The following is a 19,778-nucleotide window of genomic DNA, read 5'->3' on the forward strand; positions in this document are numbered from 1 at the left end:
TTTCTCCTCCAACCAAACCAACCCCTTGGCAGCACTGCCAACAAACCTGCAGAGCCAACCCGAGCCGTAAACACGGGGCAGGTGTAAGCCCTGCCCCTAAAAAAACCAACAGAACAGAGCAGGGTTTATGGTGTCAGCAATTGCTGGCTCATTAAAGCCACAAACAAACCTGGCTAATGAAGGTCAGGGGCACACCTGTTACCACACTTGGCAAGAGGGGGAATTTTTGACCTTCAGGTGCCTTTGTTGCCCGTGCTGCCAGCACCACAAGCCTGGGATGGGCACGTGTGCCAAGCCCTGCCTTGCTCTGGGGCTCTTTGCTGGAGCTCTCCGTGCCCAGACCGATGACTGATTCCCTTCTCCCCTGGCACGGTGCCCAGGTGTGTCTCTCTCCCCAAGGCCTTTGTTAGGAGAGCGTTAACAATTAACCTCCTCAGGCAGAAACCGAGCCAGGCCTCCATAATTTAGTCTTAGTTAACCATTCAGCTGCTTATCTCACAGCAATTTTTCTTCTTTCTAACCGGAAGGCATTCACTGGTGGTTTGGGTGGAGCAAGTGGAAAGATGCAGTTGTTATTTTACAAATTACTGAACTTACAGTAACATCCAGGAATGTCCTGGAGCTGCAGGCACCTTGGTTGGGAAACCTTGGTAAGGGGTGGACATGCAGAGTTTGCTTGGCTTAGCTGGGGAAAAGGACATTTCACCCCAGATTTTCTGCACCAGGCATCAAAATATTGCTGCCCCCGAGGTGAGGCTGGTGCAGGAAAGGCCAAGAGGCCACTGTGGGTGGATGGGATGGGGAGGTGGTGCAATGTGGAGTGTGTGGATTCCCAGTGTCCCTGGTCACAGAAGGTCACCCAGTTATGCTCGAGGGTGACTCTTCTTTCCTCCTAAGGATGGACTTGGGAGTGAAATGCTGGTAAAAGCAAAACACTTGGCTTTCCTCAGCCTCCCTGTGCTCGTGGCCAGGCTCAGCACCCTTGGGAATCACCAACAAATTTTGTGAGAAGTTCAAACATGAACTTTCAGTTCATGCTGCCACGGGAGGGAGGCAGTTATCATGGAATCATGGAATAGTTTGGTTTGGAAGGGGCCTTAAAACTCATCCAGTTCCACCCCCCTGCCATGGGCAGGGACATCTTCCACTAGCCCAGGTTGCTCCAGGCCCCATCCAACCTGGTCTTGGACATTTCCAAGGATCCAGGAGCAGCCACAGCTTCTCTGGGCACCCTCTGCCAGGGCCTCACCACCCTCAGTCAAGAATTTCTTCCCAATATCCCATCTAACTCCGCCCTGTCAGTCTGAAGCCATTCCCTCTTGTCCTCTTGCCCCAGAGTTGATGAGATTTAAGAAGAAGAAATGTCCTGAGGAAGTTTTTAGTCACACATTCCCTCAAACCTGGAGGGTGAAAAAAAGACTCTCCTGCTCTGTGCCGGAGCGTGGCAACGTTATTCCCGTGCTCAAAATGTGATTTCACAGCTCGGCCAAGGAACAACCAATGTAAAACCTGACTGAGAACTGGAGCTGGCCAGAAGATACGAACCCAAGGGTTGTTGTTCCTGGGAAAAAATGGCCCTTTTTGGCAAACAAAGCTGTACTGTCAGGGATCTCTTGGCACTTCTGGAATCTCCTTAGTAACGTATTTGTAACACTTGTCTGTATGCTCTGTTTATCAGATCCCAGGTTTGCAGTAAACATAAGCTAAGAACAAGGGGTTTTTTTTCAGAATATTTTCTTGGATGATTCCCAGTTAAAAGAAAATTCTTGTTGTTGTGTTGGCCTTTTTTTTTTTTTTTTTTCCCTTTTGGAAGGATCAAACTTTCCAGTGACCTCATCCTGCCCTAAGAGAGTCAATGTAAACGTGCAAATGTCACTGTGAAATTTACCCAGTGAGGGAAAAGTAACCTGGATTTCTCCCAGGCTGGCTGGGGAGCACTTCAAGGAGACAATGCCACTTCCTTGTCTGGAGCTGAGACCTTCCAGCACATCCCTCCCGTGGTGCCTGGCGTCCCATAAAAAGAAGACACAGCCTATAAAGATTCCCAAAGTCACTGAAAAGCAGGTTATTCCTAAATTAGGAGGACAAAAAGTCTTCCCTTGACTCATAAAATCCAAAGGCACCGTTGGTTGAGTGCGGCTTCAGGTGGGCGTTCTCCATCCTTCCTCACCACTCCACAGCCCAGCCAAGTCTCCAGGTGCTCAGCAAGCACCTGGATTAACCCCTGGGCATTGTGCACTCATGAACAGTCAGTGGGGATGTTTTTTGGGAAGTGTCTTTAGGGATTGATGGGGTCACGAGCCTTTGAGTGCTGCTCGGAGCACGTGTCCAAATGTCACATGCCTCATACGTGACCAGACCCTGCCTCTTCTTGCTGCTGGCAGAGGTTTCGTCACTCAGGAGCAATAAACACTCATGTTTTGGCTGTGGTGGATCCTCCCACATGCTCATGTGATCCTCCTTTACTGCCTGGTCTTTAGACTTTCATCAGGGAACGACATGAGATCATCTGCTGGGGACAGAGGTGCAAACTGCAGGGTGTCCTCAGCAGGGGCCACAAAGCACTCACATAATGCTCATTGATCTTAAAATCCCAGAGTGGATTGGGTTGGGTTGGGTTGGGTTGGGTTGGAAGGGACCTTAAATCCCATCTCAGCAGCTCTGTGCCCTCTCCCTCTGGCACAGCAGTTCCACATCTGCCACTCAGGCTGTACTTTGGTCAGGGCAGGGTGCTGGGAAAGGGGGAGGAGAAGCCTCCAGAAATGCAGTTTAATAAAAGCAAAGTTGAGCAGCACAGACCCTGCTTTAACCTTTTTAATTCTTTTTCCATTCCATTATTAGTGCAAATAGCAAGGCCCTGTGGGACACCACGTGGGAGCTGAGCTCCAGACCTCGGCTTGCTCTCCAGGGAAATAAACCCAGTTCTGCTTTACTCAGGGAGGGCTGAATGATCATCCCTACCCCAAGGAGAGGGAAAACCCCACTGAAATTGTGATTTTCTCCATCTCCCCTTCCAGCTAACCTCTGCCATCCCTGAACCTTTCTCCAAAGGGCACCGCTATTTTTATCCCATCCACAAGGAAACCTGCACCTTCTGCTGCCCTTAAGTCCTGCTTTAGTCTCCACACTGTCAGGATGGTTTGTCCTGGAAAACCTGGGGCTGAGGGTGCCTGAGACAAAAGAAAAGCATCCATTCTGTCCCATGGGGACCAAGTCAATGAATTCAGTAGGGTGGGTGGACAATGGTCAGCCGAGTGGCCACAGCTGTCCACAGGCCACTGACCTTGCTCCTCCAGGTTTGGTTCAATCACTCAAAATTTGCAATGCACCTTCTCCCTTCCTTCAGGTAATGATATCCTTGGCTGGTACGGGTTCACATTCTCCATTATTCAACGAGGCAACAAAAAAAAAAAGGTTGTTGTGGGTCTTTTATTTTCTTAAATAAGATTTTACACCATTGTGTAAAAGCTGATGAAGAGCATCTAGACTTGTGAGAATTGGTCCCAAGGATAATTGGTCCCAGGACAACCCTAGTGAAAGACAACTTTTGAAACCACGATTTGCATGTTATCCATGTCCCATGGCCTAGTTTTGGCCAACCCAAGGCACAGCCTAAGTAAAAATCAAATGGAGAAGGGGCATAAAGATTTAAAAGAAAATTTAGGATGCCGCCTGCACAAAAGCATGCTTTTAAAAGCTCAAGTTCAGGTGAGCAGCAATCTCAAGAAAGGGATGGAAAACTGTGTTGCTTAAACCCTGTGGTGTCATCCTTAAGGGATGTGCTGGAGGGAGCACTTGTATGAACCAGGACCAGGGATGGAGACCTTCCATCCCCATGGGAACACAAAATTACTCAAACCTGGGGGAAAGTGACAGAAATAATTCAAGCTTGGGCACAGCAAATGGTTGTGTCTCACTGATGCTGTAGAACTGTGCCTACTAAAATCCGTGCAACTCACTTCCCTGGGAACCACAACCCTTGGATTGAGATTAGGAGCTCTTTTTGATAACAGTGGGTGAGATCTGGGGAATGCTGCTCCTCCAAGGGGCTCCCACAGAAGAGGAGAACCCCATCACCAGGACATGGTTTTGATCTGGAAAGATCAGTAGACAAAAGGCATTTCTTTAACAACCCTTTTTCCTCTTTGTCCCAGTGCCACTGAGCTGTGCCTCCACCTCACCCCTACGCTGCCATGGCCACGCTAGAGACGCTGCCCGTCCTCAGTGACCCGACCTACCCCAGCCCGGAGAACTTCCACGGCTTCACCCCCCGGTATTCCCAGACCATCCCCAAGAGCACCATGGGGAGCGTGGGCAGCGGAGTGGCCAACGACCAGGAGTTTGCCATGAAGAGCGTGGGCACGCGGACGCAGAGCAGCGGCCGGCAGCAGACGGAGGGGCCCCGCAACGGCTACTCCACGCGGGACGTCCCCCACCGCTACTCCGGCGAGGAGAAGACCTACAAGTCGGAGAAAGTCTCCAACTCCCTCTACATCAACGGCGACCTGCGCAAGAGCGAGAAGGTGAAGATGGACATCTGCGGAAACGTGACCACCAACAACGAGAAGAACCTGCCGCCGCCGCCCCAGTACCGAGAGCCCGGTAACCCACCAAAGATTTTGCCAATCTCCGGCAAGCTAGACCAGGTGAGAACCTCCTGGAGCGGCTGGGTGGCCATGGCGCTTCTCTGGAAGCACAGACCAGGAGGCCTTGGGTGACGGTGCAATCTCAGTGGTCTCATTTTTGTTTTGTACATTTTTATGCACAGATGATATCATTCTTATGACTTTCAGGGGCGTTGTTAATACTTGAGGAACCCAAAAGCATGATCACAAGTCTTCCACATACAGCTCATTTAAGTCACTGGCTATTCCAACTTCCCTGAGATGTTGTACTTACCTCCCTGAAGGATGGGGAGGGAGCTGGAGTCAACCCTTGTTTCAGCAGGTCCAGCATCTCAGTCCCACTCTTGTTTTGTGTGCTTTGTGCCTTTTATAGGCAGTTTCCAACCACCCACTGACACCTAAAGCTGTTGTTTGAAAACAGCCACGAGCATGTGTTCCCAATCCCAGTGCCCCTTGTGAGGGAAAAGGCTTGGGAACTACCCCTGTAAACATCATCTCCCAGCCCAGCCCAGTCCTCATGGTTCATATTGGCTTCAGGGAGTGAAATCTCTCAGGCCTAGAGGAACAGAGCCCCAGACCAGCAGTGGTTTATGTAGCCTGCTGCTCTGCTCCAGTGACTTCCATAATTTGTGTCCAGTATTATTTCTGCAGCATTTGGTGGCCTTTTCTCCTGGGTTGTTAACCCAACAGCCCCTGCAGTCCATCTCAGTCTCACACTTGGTATCCAGCCTGCAACCTGTTCAGTGGGGCTTATTCTGTTCCTCCTAAAAGGCATTTTCAAAATACCTTTGCTTCCTCCAGTTTAATTTTCACCTAAAATCCAATCTGCAGTAGGGGAGACTCAATCCCATTTTGGGAAAAATTTTGTTTCTAATGGTGCATTGATGGGGTGAGGAATGTGCAAGGCTTTAAAATCCTTTCTAAATCCCTTACAGCTGCGGTCTATTGTCCCCCAGCATTGCTTATGCCACAGAAAATGCAAATTTCAAATGAGAGCAGCTCCAGAATATTCCTTGTCTGGTGTCACCGCTGTCACAGTTCCGACCTGCTCCTGTCCAAGGACAAGCAGGACATGAAGTCCCCCCAGGAACAGATCACTGCTGGCAGGAGGGAGATGTGATGCTCCTGAGGCCAAAGGGCTGCTAATCCAAGGGTTCAATTCAGCTTTCAGCAAAAGGGCAATGCAACCTCAAGGCTAGAAATATAATCAGAAAAAAATTAGAGTTATTTTGGTCAGGTCTGGTAAGCAAGGAGCAGCCCTCCTTGTGACAAGCACTAAAAGAACCCAAGGAGTATTCTATAGAAAAATCATGCAGGTTTGGGGTGGGTCGTGATGGTTTCTTTTTGGCTGGAGGAAGGGAAGGCAAAGTGTTGCCCTTTGAGTGACCACAGGTCCCTCATGCGCAACCCCAAATGCGTAACAAGGTGGGACAAGGAGCCAGCCCAAGCTGCATAAACCCCACCCTGTGCCGTTTTGTCTCTTTTGTGTGTTGTTACCGAGCCTCCTGCTGTGTTTGATGCGTGGTCCTTTTTCCTTTTTGCAGAGCAATGAGCCCTTAGTTAGACCCTCAGCCTTTAAACCAGTAGTTCCTAAAAACTTCCATTCCATGCAGAACCTCTGCCCGCCGCAGAGCAACGGGATGGCAGAGAACAGAAAGAGCTTGAACCACGCCAACAGCAATAGCCCGTCCGCGCCCAAGGGTGGACTCGACAAGAGCAGCCTTAACAGGACTACAAACCAAGGCGGGGGGCTCTCGGATTCGGGCCGCAACTCGCTCACGAGCCTGCCCACCTACGGCACGGGCTACAGCCAGCACGTGGGCCCCATGAGCGCCTCCACGAGCCACATCAACCGCATCGGGACCACCTACGTGGAGAAGAACATCGTGGGATACAACGGGATATCTACCTCAGACAGCGGGCGGTCCTCGAGCAAGAGCACCTCGTCCTTCAACAGACTGAACCATCTCAACGAAACGATGCCTTTCCACTCGCCCTCGACCGACGACATCATCCAGGACCTGGAGGACCGGCTGTGGGAGAAGGAGCAGGAGGTGCTCCAGATGCGGAGGAACTTGGACAAGAGCGAGGCGGCCATCTTCCAGGTGTTCGAGGAGAAGCAGAAGATCTGGGAGAGGGAAATGGAGGACCTGAGGCAGAACTATGCCAATAAGTTGCAGCAGGTCTCCAAAAAGGCGCAGCGGGCTCAGCAGGCTCTGCAGCTCCAAATCTTCAAGCTCCAGCAGGAGAAAAAAAAACTCCAGGACGACATGGGACAACTCCTCCAGCAACGAGAGGAGCTGGAGAAGAAATTTGTGGCTTTCAAGAAGGAGCAGGCTGAGTTTCTCCCGAAGATCGAAGAGACCAAGTGGGAGGTAAGAGCATTGTTGTAACAGGCCGTAAATGAGGTTTCCGTTGTGGGATCTGGTGACCCAAAGTATCTCCACATGCCCTAAGTGGAACCCACCATGGGTTGGTGACCTCCAGGTAACAGGTGCCACTTGTCACCTCATTTGTCTGGGTCCCAGGCATGTTGATTTCAATTAAGCTAAAATAAGCACAACTTTTTGTGCACACCCTCCTGTGCTGGTTAATAATTTGACTTCACAGTCTGGTCACTCCAAGTCATGACATTCAAATCCAGTTTCACGGAATACAGGTCATTCCGCACAGGTACTTGTTCCTGCCAAAAAATGGGCTTAAGTCTATTTTAATTAAATTCTTTTACCATTTTCATCTGGGCAAACCTTGAAACCGGTTTTCAGATATTTGATTTTTTTTTTTTTGATTGAAGATATAAAAGCAACTGAGCTAAGAATGACATTGATAGTCATGTTTACCTCATGTTTTCCATTGTAACACACTTTTTCTGGTATTAAGTTGATCTCTCTTAAAAGGCTGAAAAACAAATTCCTCTTTCTAGTTCTCCTGTTGAGTCCTACATAACTTTTTCCTACTGCTCCTATTTTTAGAACATTTTATCAAGGTCTGTTTGTATAGCCAGTGCTAACATACCATTTTTTCAGCTTGATCATGTGAAGAATTTTAATCCTTCCATGCACAGGCTAGAAACTTTAAATTTATTAAGAGTGCAGAGACAAAACAGCTCTAGAATCAAGACGACCTTATTCTGCTAATCCTGACGGAAAGTCAATGAAGCTGGGACTAATTAGGCTCTTAAGTGTGCCATTTGCAGCTGTTCAGAAGAAGGTTTGGGATTGAGCCCCACGGGTTTGTGGGTGGGAGAGTAAGAGGAAGACAGGAGCGGAGCATTGCTGGTGGGCACTGCATCACTGGGCTTGGCTGTTTGGGCAACTCAAGCTGGGAACAGCATCAGGTCCCAGGAGAATACACAGAGGTGGGGACAACCTCTACATGTGTGGCATGGTCTGGGTCCTGGTGAAGGTTGGGTCCTTGAGCAGGGTTGTTTTTTGGACAGTGCAGAGGACAAGGAGCTCCTTGCTGCCATCCACCAGCCTCATGAGTGCTCTCCCCACAGGTGTGCCAGAAGGCAGGTGAGATCTCCCTGCTCAAGCAGCAGCTGAAGGACTCCCAAGCTGACGTCTCCCAGAAGCTCAATGAGATTGTGGGGCTGCGGTCGCAGCTCAAGGAAGGTAAGAACTTCCTCCGGGAGAAAGAGGAGCAGATCCTCACCCTGAAGGACTCCTACAGCTCCAAGAGCGTCAACCTGGAGATCTGCGAGGGCGAGCTGCAGAGGAAGATGAGCGAGGTCCAGGTGCTGAGGGAAAAACTGAACCACTGTGAGCTGGAGGTCTCCGGCCTGAAGCGGACACTTGCCAGCATGGGACCTGCGGGGTCTTTTGGTGGGGACCTGGGGGAGAAGCTGCGGGACCCGCTGGCCTGCGAGAGCGACGAGGCCAAGATGCAGCGGCAGAGCGAGGACAGCGTGAACACCCTGCGGAGGGAGGTGGAGCGGCTCCAGACGGAGCTGAAGCTGGAGCGGCAGCAGCGGGAGCAGCAGGTGATGGACTTCGAGGAGGAGCGGCGCACGTGGCAGGAAGAGAAGGAGAAAGTCATCAAGTACCAGAAGCAGCTGCAGCTGAACTACGTGGAGATGTACCAGAAGAACCAGCTCCTGGAACACAAGGTCAACGAGATGAACACGAAGGCCACCAGCCCCCCGCACACCGAGGAGAAGAAGACATGGACTCCCTCTAGGCTCGAGCGGATAGAGTCCACCGAGATCTGAGGGGGGACCAAGGCGACACAACAGAATTTTTTCTTGCTGTGCATGTACTACCTGCTCAAGCCAGTGATCTTCCAAGGGATAACGCGCTCTGTCGGAGCGGTGTGAGCGTGCTCCACCAGGCTCCATCACCCTTACTCTCCACTTCTGTGCTCTGTAGGTGAAGTAACTGTGGATGTGCGTTGGTTTGCTATCGATAATGCGACATCTCGTCTGGGTTTTTTCCTAGTACGGCTGGTGAGGGCCAGTTGGTTCTTTTGTAATCTGCCCTGACTGTTACTTCACTAGAGGCTGCCACCTCCTCTCCTTCAATTCACCTTTCTTCGGTTGGTTGTTTGGAGAGTTGTATTCTGTTTCTTTGGTTTTTCAAGCATTTACGTGCAGCAAAACAGTTCAAAGTGGCAGGTTTGTTGCTTTTTGGGTTGTTTTATTTTTTTTCAGGACATTTTTAGCCACATTGGCTAATGGAGAAAAGTTCTTGGGATGATGAGCAAACTCAAGTGTTCTGCATCAAGTATCCTGTCTAGACAGTGGTCTTAGTGAAGTCAGTGCGAGTTTGGCCACTGATTTCAGTGAAACCAGACATATCTCTACCAGACGACCCCCTCTTGCCCTGGTTGCAAGAAGTTAGGACATCCTTGAGACGCAGGATGAGCCTGTCCGGATAAGAGAAGCCAACAAGGAATGATGTCCCAGCAGGAGCCTCTCTGGAGGCTCAGCAGAGCTTAACATATGCTGCGTTTTCACTTCCTTGTGGTTTCCTCCTGCAGTTCCACTCTTCTCCCAGGTTGTGACCAACCCTGGGAGCAGAAATACCCTCCCACCTCTGCCTTGGTCCCCTTACTCTTACTCTATACTCAAGCTTGCTACAGCAAGAGAAAAGCTTGGAAATACGAGCTAGTTTCCCTTCCCAACAGCCCTTTTACTTCCCAAAGTCAATGGAATCGAGTTTTGGGGAAGCCGCCAAACCCACGGGATGTTTATGCAAACTGAAGCTTTAGCAATCTGCCCCAAAAGTGGGCAATTGTGCCACCCTGTCCCCAAACGAGTGACACCTTGGTGCACTCTCTTGGTCCAGGGTCTGCTGAAAAACAGCACTCGGGCCTCACTCAGGAGTCGCAGGGGGGGCACAGCAGCATCACAGCTGGATTGCAATGGTCAGCCTTCAGTCCTGCCATCCCAAACAACGCCCGCAGCCATCCCATGGGGCATCCCACACCCCAGGGATGGAGAGAATAACTCGCAGGCCTGGCCCAAGAAAATACTCAGCTACTAACTCTGACCATGAAAGAAGTCATACGAGGGGGAAATGCTTAAGATCACGCAAGTGCTTATGCCCTGGCAGAATAATAAACCAAATCCTACGTGCACAGTCACCGAGGCAGCAAAACCTGACATTCCGCTTGAAAACATGGGCAAGGTGAGCTCGGTTCTTCCTGTCGTGGACAATTGTTTACCACGAGTCACAATAAAGAGAAGAAAAATGCTGCAAAGTGGAGTTTGCGCTGGCCAAAGGATCAATAGGAGTGGGGATTTTGGCTCTTTTCCCTGGGAAGTAACTAGAAGAGAAAAGTTAGAATTAGCACTGGGATGTCTTGAAATGTCTAGGTGACTTCAGGGCAAATTTGGCCAGATTAAATTTCATGTGCATAGCAAGGAAGAACCTGGAGGCATTGAGGGGCTGAAGACCTTCCAAACAAAAGCCCTGAAGCTGCACATTTTCCATGTTTTGTCTCCCCAAAGCTCTCCTGCTCATGACCAGGTGTGACCTTCAATTGAGAACAATCATTGCTGTGATGAGCTCCAGACTGAGCAGAGTGGAGACAGCAGTTAGTCCCACCAGCCCAAGTCATTGGACAGTGCCACTGGCCAGGAGCTGGTGGTGACTGCCAGAGATCCCTGGAGCCATTGAAAATGGGAAAGTGCCAAGACCAGGGCATTTCAAGATCCCAGTTGACAGTTGCTGTCTTTTCCCACCAGTTCTGCCCATGTCTTTGGAGCTGGAGGAAGACAACTCATGGAAAACACCAGGGAAGCTCAGGCCAAGCCCCTTTCCCTGGACCAGCCATAAAAGGGGGATTAGGTCAGGTCTGACTACTGATGGGTGTGGGGAAGAGTCCCACTGCAAATCCTGAAGATGCTCCAGCACTCTTGGGCATCAGCCCGTGCACCCCAGCAAGGAAGGAGTGCAGCTGCCTGCCAGTGCCACAGAGCTGCAGAACTGCCATGCCCAGGGAGACATCCACACGCACCTGGCCAGGCAAATCCTAGAGCTTCCTCCATGTCACACTCCAGGCCTTCCAGGCAGAGTCAAACACCCCACAGTGTCAGGGTTGGAGATCTGGTGTCTTGCACTGTCTCAGCTCTCTTTTCACATCGGACGAGTCCACGTTGTCCTCTCTCCCAAAGCAGGTGTTTGGTGTCTGTTCCTGTGAAGATTGTTCACCTTGGAGGAGGAAAGGCCCACTCCCTCCACCTTCCTCACTGCATCACATCGATCCAGAGCTTCAATCCAGATCCGAGAGACCTCGAGTGTGGACATTCTCTGGATGACAGAGCCTTGCAGACACCCATTAGGACATTCTGCTGCTGGTTTTCCCTCTCTTGGGATTCTCCCAGGATCCTCCAAGCAGCACCCCCAACTGTCCTGCAGAGACCATATCTCTACACCACCCCATCCCTGCTATGGTGACAGAAAATACAAATGGTTTTGGGAACCAAACTGCCACAAAGGATTCCTGCACTTCAGGATTCCTCCCCACAACTGGATGTGCTGCTCCCCATCAAGTCCTCTCCCCTGTGCCAGCCCTTTGCTCAGCAGAGATGGAGCAAAATGATGGTGAGACACCTGGATGCCTCTTGTTTGTGCCCAGGTGGAGCTCACCTGGCTCCTTCCAGATCTTTTATACTTTCACATGTTGATGAAATCTCTCATCAAAAGCTTCGTTGAGGCTCTGGGATCTTAGCCCTGGATTAGGACAGCAAGGGCTGCCAGGCTGGAGTTTGGGTGACATATCCTGGGAATGGCCAAGGAGGATGGCAGCATGTCTCTTGGAGGCTCAGGCAGGGCTGATGAATTGTTTCTGTCCCATGCAATTCCACCTAGAGTTTAGGCTTGACCATCCCCCAGCTGTCTCCTCCACCTTGGAGCTAGTGGAATTCAGCATGACATCCTGGCTCTCGTGTCATTCTCCAAGTCCTGACCCCAAAATCCTCTCTAACTTGCCACTGGCCACCAACACAAGCTGTGGCCGTGAGGGTCTCAGCTCAGTTGCCCACACATGGGGTCCACAAGCATTAGAGATGCTCTGGGATACCCAACACGTGAAGCTGGACAATATGATCCAAGATTTTTGGGAGAACCAGGCCAGTGGTGGCAGTCCTGGAGCAGCTCTGGTGTCACACGACCCCCATGTACAGAGTCCAGTCATGCTCCAGGCACATCCACGCGGCAAGCAGAGGACACTGATCAGCTCCAGTGGCTTCCATCCATGGGGATGTGAGGTAAGCAGGCTGTCCTGGTGCCAGGGAAGGTCTTTGCTGTGAGCAGGGCTGCTTTGCTCCACCACCATTCCAAGGCTGGCTGCTACTACTGTCCCAGCCACCCAGCTGGGCTGATTCCAGCACACCCCTCTCACCCCCAGGGTGAACACCACAACCAGGGCACGTTGTTGTGCCTCACACAGCCCCACTTAGCTCCTGCCACTGTCTACTGGCAGCTGGTGGCCCCAGTCCTGCTGTCACAGGTGGTGGTCACTCACCTCCGGGTTTCCACGCTCCAGAGAGGAATGGAAACGTTGTTCTTATGCTGTTGTACAGAGAGAAGTGTATTTGGATGTAAATAAGAGCCCAGCTCTGTACGCTGATGATTAAACAGAGAGAAGAAGGCTCTGTGGTTTCTCTGTTGGCAAGCAGGGCTGAGCACTGCACACAGGGTGTGCACCCCGACCTGGGCCTGGCTGCACTGGGAATCTTGCCTTCAGCACCTCCCAGGAAAGCAATCCACTTGGGATCAGCTCAGCCTGGTGTCACTCTGTCCTGCTTTGGTGCTTGCTGTCACCCTGAGCCAGGTTTGCAGTGGCCCCCTGGTGAAGGGTGAAGTCCCCTCTGCCCGTCCGGTGTCACACCCAGACTCGGTGCAGACAGTGGTTCCCAGAGTGTCCCCCTGAGCTCTGCCCATGGAAGGGACCATCCTGCTCCCCTCCTGCCCCCTGCAGTGGCACTTTACAGCTCGCTCAAGGCAGCGAGCTCACGAGAACACGACCAAAGATCTCCTCAGAGCGCTGGGCTGCATGCTTGGAGCTGTGTCCCGGCTTTCCTGCAGAGACATGAGGCTGGTGTGGGCTGGAAAAGGGGAATGAGAGCTGATTTCCTCGTGTCCCACCTGGGAATGTTTGCAGATCCATAAGGGCCTTTCCTGTGCAAAAGAAGACAGGACAGAAAGGAGTTCTTGGGTGAGGTGATCGTCCCCAGTTGGTGACACCAAGTATCCTCCACAGCCATACCAATTAGCTCCACACATTTCCTGTGGGGAATATGGACCAGGGACTGTTCCTAGGAGTTGGGATGGCTGCAATTCCCTTTCTTCTTGAGGAGAAAGTTGTCTTCAGGCAACTCGATGCCTCTCATCTCAGAGCAATAGGTCTGGCAGCAGATACCAGTACAGGGTCCAGTCAATTGTTCTGGCTCAGAGGGAATTGTCCATGAAAATGGGCATCCTGAGAGAGCTGGTGGTCTTGCTGGCTGCCCCCTTGGTGTCCTCTCCACAGCTCACCCCAAGGGCATCCTCAGCACCCTCCTTACCAAGGAACCAAATTCCAAGGCAAAGGCAGCGTGTTGTTCACTTCTCCTGCTTGGGGTGTTGAAGGCATCTCCACCCACCTTTGCTCCACGAAGGCTCCTGGACCTGGCAGGAGGCCAGTGGAAGATCTGTGCTCCTGAAAGTGGGTGTTCAGGTGGGTCTGGGCCTTGGGCAGATGCCTCTCAACTGTGCCTCTGCTCCCCAGCCATTCTCTTCTCCACTCCATCCCTGGGATAGGAGAGAGCCCAACTCATTGTTAATTTAACCCAAACACTCAGTTTAAGCCTTGAAACCCCTTTATATAAGTTACTGTTTACCTAGACCCCTTGCTAAAGATCTCTTCATGTGTTGCCTGTGTCCTGCTGCTCCTCTGCTCCAGCTCTTCAGCCTCTCCTGCCTCCTTTTAGATCATCCCCATGCCTCTGGAGCAGTCAGTGGCTCTCCCAGTGCTCTCCCAGGTACATCTGGACAAGCTGGAGCTACAGCCCACACTGAGAATGGGTTATCCCAACCCTGCTCTCAGGAGCTTTCCAGAACACTGATCCTCTCCCCTCTGACATCCCCATGGCAGCTCCATCAGCCCTGCTTTACCTCCAAGGACAATCTGGCTTCCTGCTGAAGGACATTCCCATGGCCTGCAATCCTGTGGGATCATTGCACGGGGATTCACACCATCACCACCAGCTCTGGAGCTCCCTGGTCCTTCCACCCTCAGAACAAACAGGGGTCTGAGGGGGTCTGTGAGGTCCTTAGGGGCATGCAGGACCCTGCAGTGTATCAAGGGGTTGGGATCACATCCAGCTGTTTGCAGATGTTGGCTTCCCAATAGGATGCTCCATGCTGGCAGAGCAACTGCCATCAGCACCAAGCTCCTGTATTTTCAGGGAAATCCTCCTTCCTGGTTCTCCCAGTGACAGGGACCGTGCCAGGTCTGGAGCCTGGACCAGGCTGTGTCTCCACAGCTCTTTCACAAATCTGTTTTCTCCGGCAGAAAGTCTCTGCTTTCTGTCCCAAAGCAATAGGTTTTTTCCAGGGAGATTTCAAAGGGACCTTTCCCAACTCTGACACCTGCAGGCAAGCCAACATTCCCGTGAATACCTTCATAGCTCCAGCCCTGGCCTCGACTCCTCTGGAAGGGGATGCAAGGTCCAGCCCTGGCCTCGACTCCTCTGGAAAGCGATGCAAGGTCCAGTCTGGCTCTAAATAACCACAGTGGTCTGAGCTTGGTGACCCTGTTTATCCGGAGAACCCAAAGCTTCCCACACCCAGCAGGCCACCAGCCTGGACAGCCAGGAGCTGTGACCCACGCCGTGGCTGTCACCGGGTCCCTGCAGCAGCTCTTCTCCACGTGGGAGCCCCTGGCGAGTCTGAGCTCACGGTGGCAACCAGTGGGACGCTGTGGCTCTGCCACTGCCGAGCGCCAGGCTGGGAGGAGAAGGTCCCTTCACCCCTTTCCCACGACCAAAAGGAGCAGAACACGTGCGGGCAGAGCTCCGGCAGCGGCGCAGGAGCGTCCCAGCACCACCCAATGCTGCACACCCGGCTGATGTGTCTATGCAGTCCCTTCCCAGGCAGCCGTGTCCCCGCAGAGCCCAGCCCGAGGCCGGGGCTCCTCCGAGGTGTCTTCGTTTGCACTCTCCAGGACCTGGAAATCGCTGTGAGCCCAGAGGAGCCGCGGTGGCCTTTGCCCCGCTCCGGGCACCGCACCGGGGAGGGATTTCCTTGCCCCGAACCGATGCACGTGGCTGAGCCGCCGGGTGTCCAGCAGATCCATCGGTGTCCCCCAAAACCCACGGGGAAGAGGGTGGCTTGGGCGAGGCTGCTGTCCCACTTCACCAGCAATAACAGGAGCTGCGCTGGCGCCGGGCCGTGCCCCTCTGCAGCATCTCCTGCGCGACGCCCCTCGTCCCATTCCGGACCTCCCCGAGTGTAAATTCAATCCCAGCCTCGTGCTTTCTTCCCTCTCGTTTTTCCTGACGCCTCGGTGTCTCTCTCTTCCTCCTTTTTCCTTTCTTTCTCTCTCTCTTTCTCTCCTCTGACTGTGAATTCAAACCAGAAGTGTTCTGAACTCGACTCCGTTACTGTTCTGTCTCTGCGTCGACTGTTGCTGGTTCTCCGAACTGCATTTAAACAAAACTTTGCAAAAAAAAAAAAAACCCAAAAAAAAACAAAACAAAAAAAAAATCTAAAAAAAATTCTAAAAAAAAACTCTAAAAAAAAAATCTAAAAAGAAAATCTAAAAAAAAAAAACTAAAAAAATTTTTAAAAGTCTAAAAACATAATCTAAAAAATTTTAAAAATCTAAAAAAATTCTAAAACAAAAAATTTTAAAATTATATATATATAAATATATATATATATATACTTAAAAAAATAAAAATATTTAAAAAAAAAGAACTCCATAAAGTCGGGTGTCTCTCCTGTCCACTTGGTCATTTCCAAACACTGTTGTCTTGACTTTGCCTCTGGTTATAAGTGTGTTTAAAGACAAAAGGTTGAACCAAAAAAAAAAAAAAAAAGGGAAAAAAATTTAAAAAAAAAAAAGAAAGAAATAAAAAGAGGTAACATGCACCATTCTGGGATTTTTGTATAGCAAAGGTGTATCTGTTTCAGAGGTTCTTGTTGAAACTCCACCACACTTCCCAATTCCCTGCTGGCCTGTTGTCTGTTCCCATTGGGTTCTCCAGATGTGAAGAGCTACTGCCTTTGCCATTTTCTACAGTGAATATATAAATATATCTGTACAGAGGTATGTATATATATAAATAGACATGCAGATCTATATGTATACGTATCTCCAACTCTCCTCTCTCGACCTGACTGTGAAGGATTTTTATTGGGCAAAATAAAATGGAGAAAGGCCCCGTTTTAAAAACAGGACTGCGTGGTTTCTTCGGTTGTGGCACAGCTGGGAGAAGGGGGAGAACCAGGGGGATTTTGGGGATGGATCCACAGCTGGGCTGGGGAGCTGGGGCGGTGGAAAAGCTCCACCTTGGGTGAACCAGCACGTTCCAGTCCAGCTGCAGTGGTGGGTGGGAAGACAATTCCCTTCCCCTTGCCTCCCGTGCCAAGCCCTCACTTGGAAAAAGCACGGGGAAAAGCACATCCCCCACTGGAGCATCTCTGGGGCTTCCCTGATTTCCCCTTCATTTGGCTGAAGGAGTGGAACAAACTCAGAATGCACCAAATTCGTGTTGGATCCCAGATGCTGGGAGTGAGGATTTGGATGCAGCCCCCAGGCTGAGCTCCATCCACCTTCCCTCGTAAGCAGGGAGGAAACACCACCTCCAAAACCTCCTGCAGGTGCAAGAGAAAAACGTCGTTTTTTCTTTAAAAACCCACCAATTCCAGCACTTTTCCCAACGGCAGGGAGGAAACACCACATCCAAAACCTCACGCAGATTTTTACTATAATCAATCCCACCCAACTCTGTTAGCGTTGATAAAAGCAAGAGATAAACGTCATTTTTTCTTTAAAAACCCACCAATTCCAGCACTTTTCCCAGTGGCAGGGAAGAAACGCCACGTCCAAAACCTCCTGCGGGTTTTTACTCAAATCAATCTCACCCAGCTCTGTCAGCGTCACTAAAACAAGAGATAAACGTCATTTTTTTCTTTAAAAACCCTGTAATTCCAGCACTTTTCCCAATGGCAGGGAGGAAACACCACATCCAAAACCTCCTGCAGGTTTTTACTCAAGTCAATCCTACCCAACTCTGTTAGCATTGATAAAAGCAAGAGAGAAACATAATTTTTTCATTAAAAACCCACCAATTCCAGCACTTTTCCCGACAGCAGCTTTATTAAAGAGGTCTCCTGCCCTCTGGTGACACAGGTGAGTCAGGGATTCCATGAGTTCCCTCCCTGAGGTGCCACCAGCCAGCGTGGCTCTCCTCCAGGCCCCTGTGGCCTCCTGAAAACATTTCCTTGCTTGCCAGGAGACAAAAGCCTGATCTGAAGGAAGAGGTGGACAAGAAGCAAACCTGGTGGAAATATCCAGAAGGAACACAAGTGCTAAGTAAGGCTCAAGGCAATATTTAAATAGTTTGCTGAAAGCCTGAAGTGGACAAGAGAAAGATCTCTGGCAACAGCAGAGCCATGATTATTGTGAATACCCAAAATCTGTGTGGACACAGAATTGGCCAGTGGGCTGTGGGTGGTTCTGCTGGACCAGGAGCTCAGGCCAGACCTCTCCAGCTACAGAGGCAGCTAAATCCCTGTTGGAATCCGTAGTATTGATGATTCCCAGATTGTAGAAAGTCTCTGTCTGTCAGCCCCACTGCCAAAGCAGAAGCCATAATTGGTCTGTGCTGGTTTCCAGGTTGTTTATTCTGTTTATCTCTCACATGTTCTGCTGCCCTGCCCAGCTCTGTCCTGCAGGGCAGCGTGTGGGGCTCTGCCCTCAGTGGGATGTTACAAACATTAAATACCAGAAACTCCCTGGGCTGCATTTACAAGAACGTGCCAATATCTGTCACCTACGTTGGACAGTGTGTGCCCAGCCTGAACCAACAGAAAAATGCCAACACCACAGTGAGACATGGAGGGCATGAAGAAGGAGAAAAAGGACAAGGCACACCCAATTTCCTCCATCTTGTCCCCTTTGGACCCCTAATCCAGAATCCTAAAATTTTACTTTTGCACCCGTGCCACACTTAATTATTACTTATATCAAACACTCAGAGCTGGTAATTCATCCCGTAAGGTTGAAAACTTTTTTCCATGGCCAGAGATCACAGACAGTGTCTCTGGGGGCTCTGTCTAGGGGGGTTCCTGATCCCTGCCAGGGTCCCAGGGTGCCAGGGCAGCCAGAGGGAAGCCCTGGATTCCCACAGATCCCCCCATTCTCTTGGGACAGCTGCAGTGACAGCTCACACACGAGGCCCCACACACCCCACTCACGACCCCAACCCATCCCAGCCAAGGGGTTGGTGCCTCCCTGGGGACACAGAAAGGACATCCCAGGGTGTGCAGGTACCCAGCGGGTTTCTGCAGCCAAAAAAGGCGTTCTGCAGCCACAGCCTCACGGAGCCACGGGATGCTGTGGCTTGGAAGGGGCCTCAAAGACCATCGATCCAACCCCTGCCATGGCCAGGGAATTGCCGTGAAAAATCAAGACCCCACAATTCCAATAAAGATTTGTAGGGACGGTATGTTTATGTGCACCCCTGAAGATTCCCAATCCTTTTTTATTACCCCGTACTAATTTACATATACATAGAAATTCACAATTGGTTCATGCATATTCATTAGGCTGATTTCCCGTCACAATTTGCAGTTGCCCCTTGTACAGGGAATTCTCTAATCCCTTTGTCCATTTCTTGCAGACTTAGCTTTGGTTTTTTCTTCTTTGTTTCAGAGTTCAAGGGGCCTTTTAGGATATCCCTGTCCCCTATGGGGTTTCCCTGACCCTTTTGTGGTCTCTCTGTTCCTTTTGGGGTGTCCCTGTCCTTTTAGGATATCCCTGACCCTTTTGGGATATCCCTGTCACTTTTAGGATATCCCTGACCCCTCTGGGGTGTCCTTGACACTTTTAGGATATCCCTGTCCCTTTTGGGATATCCCTGTCCCCTCTGGTGTCTCCCTGACCCTTTTGTGGTCTCCCTGTCCCTTTTGGGGTGTCCCCGTCCTTTTAGGATCTCCCTGTCCCTTTTGGGATATCCCTGTCCCCTTTGGTGTTTCCCTGACCCTTTTGGAGTCTCTCTGTCCCTTTTGGGATGTCCCTGTCTTTTTAGGATCTCCCTGACCCTTTTTAGGATATCCCTGACCCTTTTTAGGATATCCCTGTCCCCTTTGGTGTTTCCCTGACCCTTTTGGTGTCTCCCTGTCCCTTTTGGGGTGTCCCCATGCTTTTAGGATCTCCCTGACCCTCTTGGGATCTCCCTGACCCTCTTGGGATATCCCTGTCCCTTTTAGGATATCCCTGACCACTTTGACCACTTTGTCCCTGACCCTTTTAGGATCTCCCTGTCCCTTTTAGGATATCCCTGACCCCTTTGGGGTATCCCTGATCCTTTTAGGATTTCCCTGACCCTCGGAGATTGCACTCTTTCTCCTTGGCTGGGACTGTTTTACAATCACAGCAGAACTAGCACACTAAACAGCTTATTCCACCCATGTTAGCAAGCTACCACACAGCACATTT

At 50.8% G+C, this 19,778-nt stretch overlaps 1 protein-coding gene across 5 annotated transcripts in view; it reads left to right on the top strand.

The window, feature by feature from the left end:
* The window catches only part of LZTS3 (leucine zipper tumor suppressor family member 3), a 57,088-nt gene extending 40,578 nt beyond the window's left edge, over positions 1 to 16,510 (top strand). For 4 of the 5 annotated variants that reach the window (XM_021526819.2, XM_021526822.3, XM_021526820.2 and 1 more), the window contains exons 2-4: positions 4,155 to 4,646; positions 6,170 to 7,000; positions 8,125 to 16,510. In XM_021526819.2, the coding sequence (XP_021382494.2) occupies positions 4,194 to 4,646; positions 6,170 to 7,000; positions 8,125 to 8,835 (1,995 nt within the window). In that variant the 5' untranslated portion in view covers positions 4,155 to 4,193 and the 3' untranslated portion in view covers positions 8,836 to 16,510. The remainder of the gene's footprint in view (positions 1 to 4,154; positions 4,647 to 6,169; positions 7,001 to 8,124) is intronic. The other variant, XM_021526824.2, reaches the window with a different exon arrangement.
* Positions 16,511 to 19,778: the final 3,268 nt, after the last annotated feature.

Source organism: Lonchura striata, chromosome 4, assembly GCF_046129695.1.
Source record: "Lonchura striata isolate bLonStr1 chromosome 4, bLonStr1.mat, whole genome shotgun sequence".
Classification (NCBI taxonomy): Eukaryota; Metazoa; Chordata; class Aves; order Passeriformes; family Estrildidae; genus Lonchura; species Lonchura striata.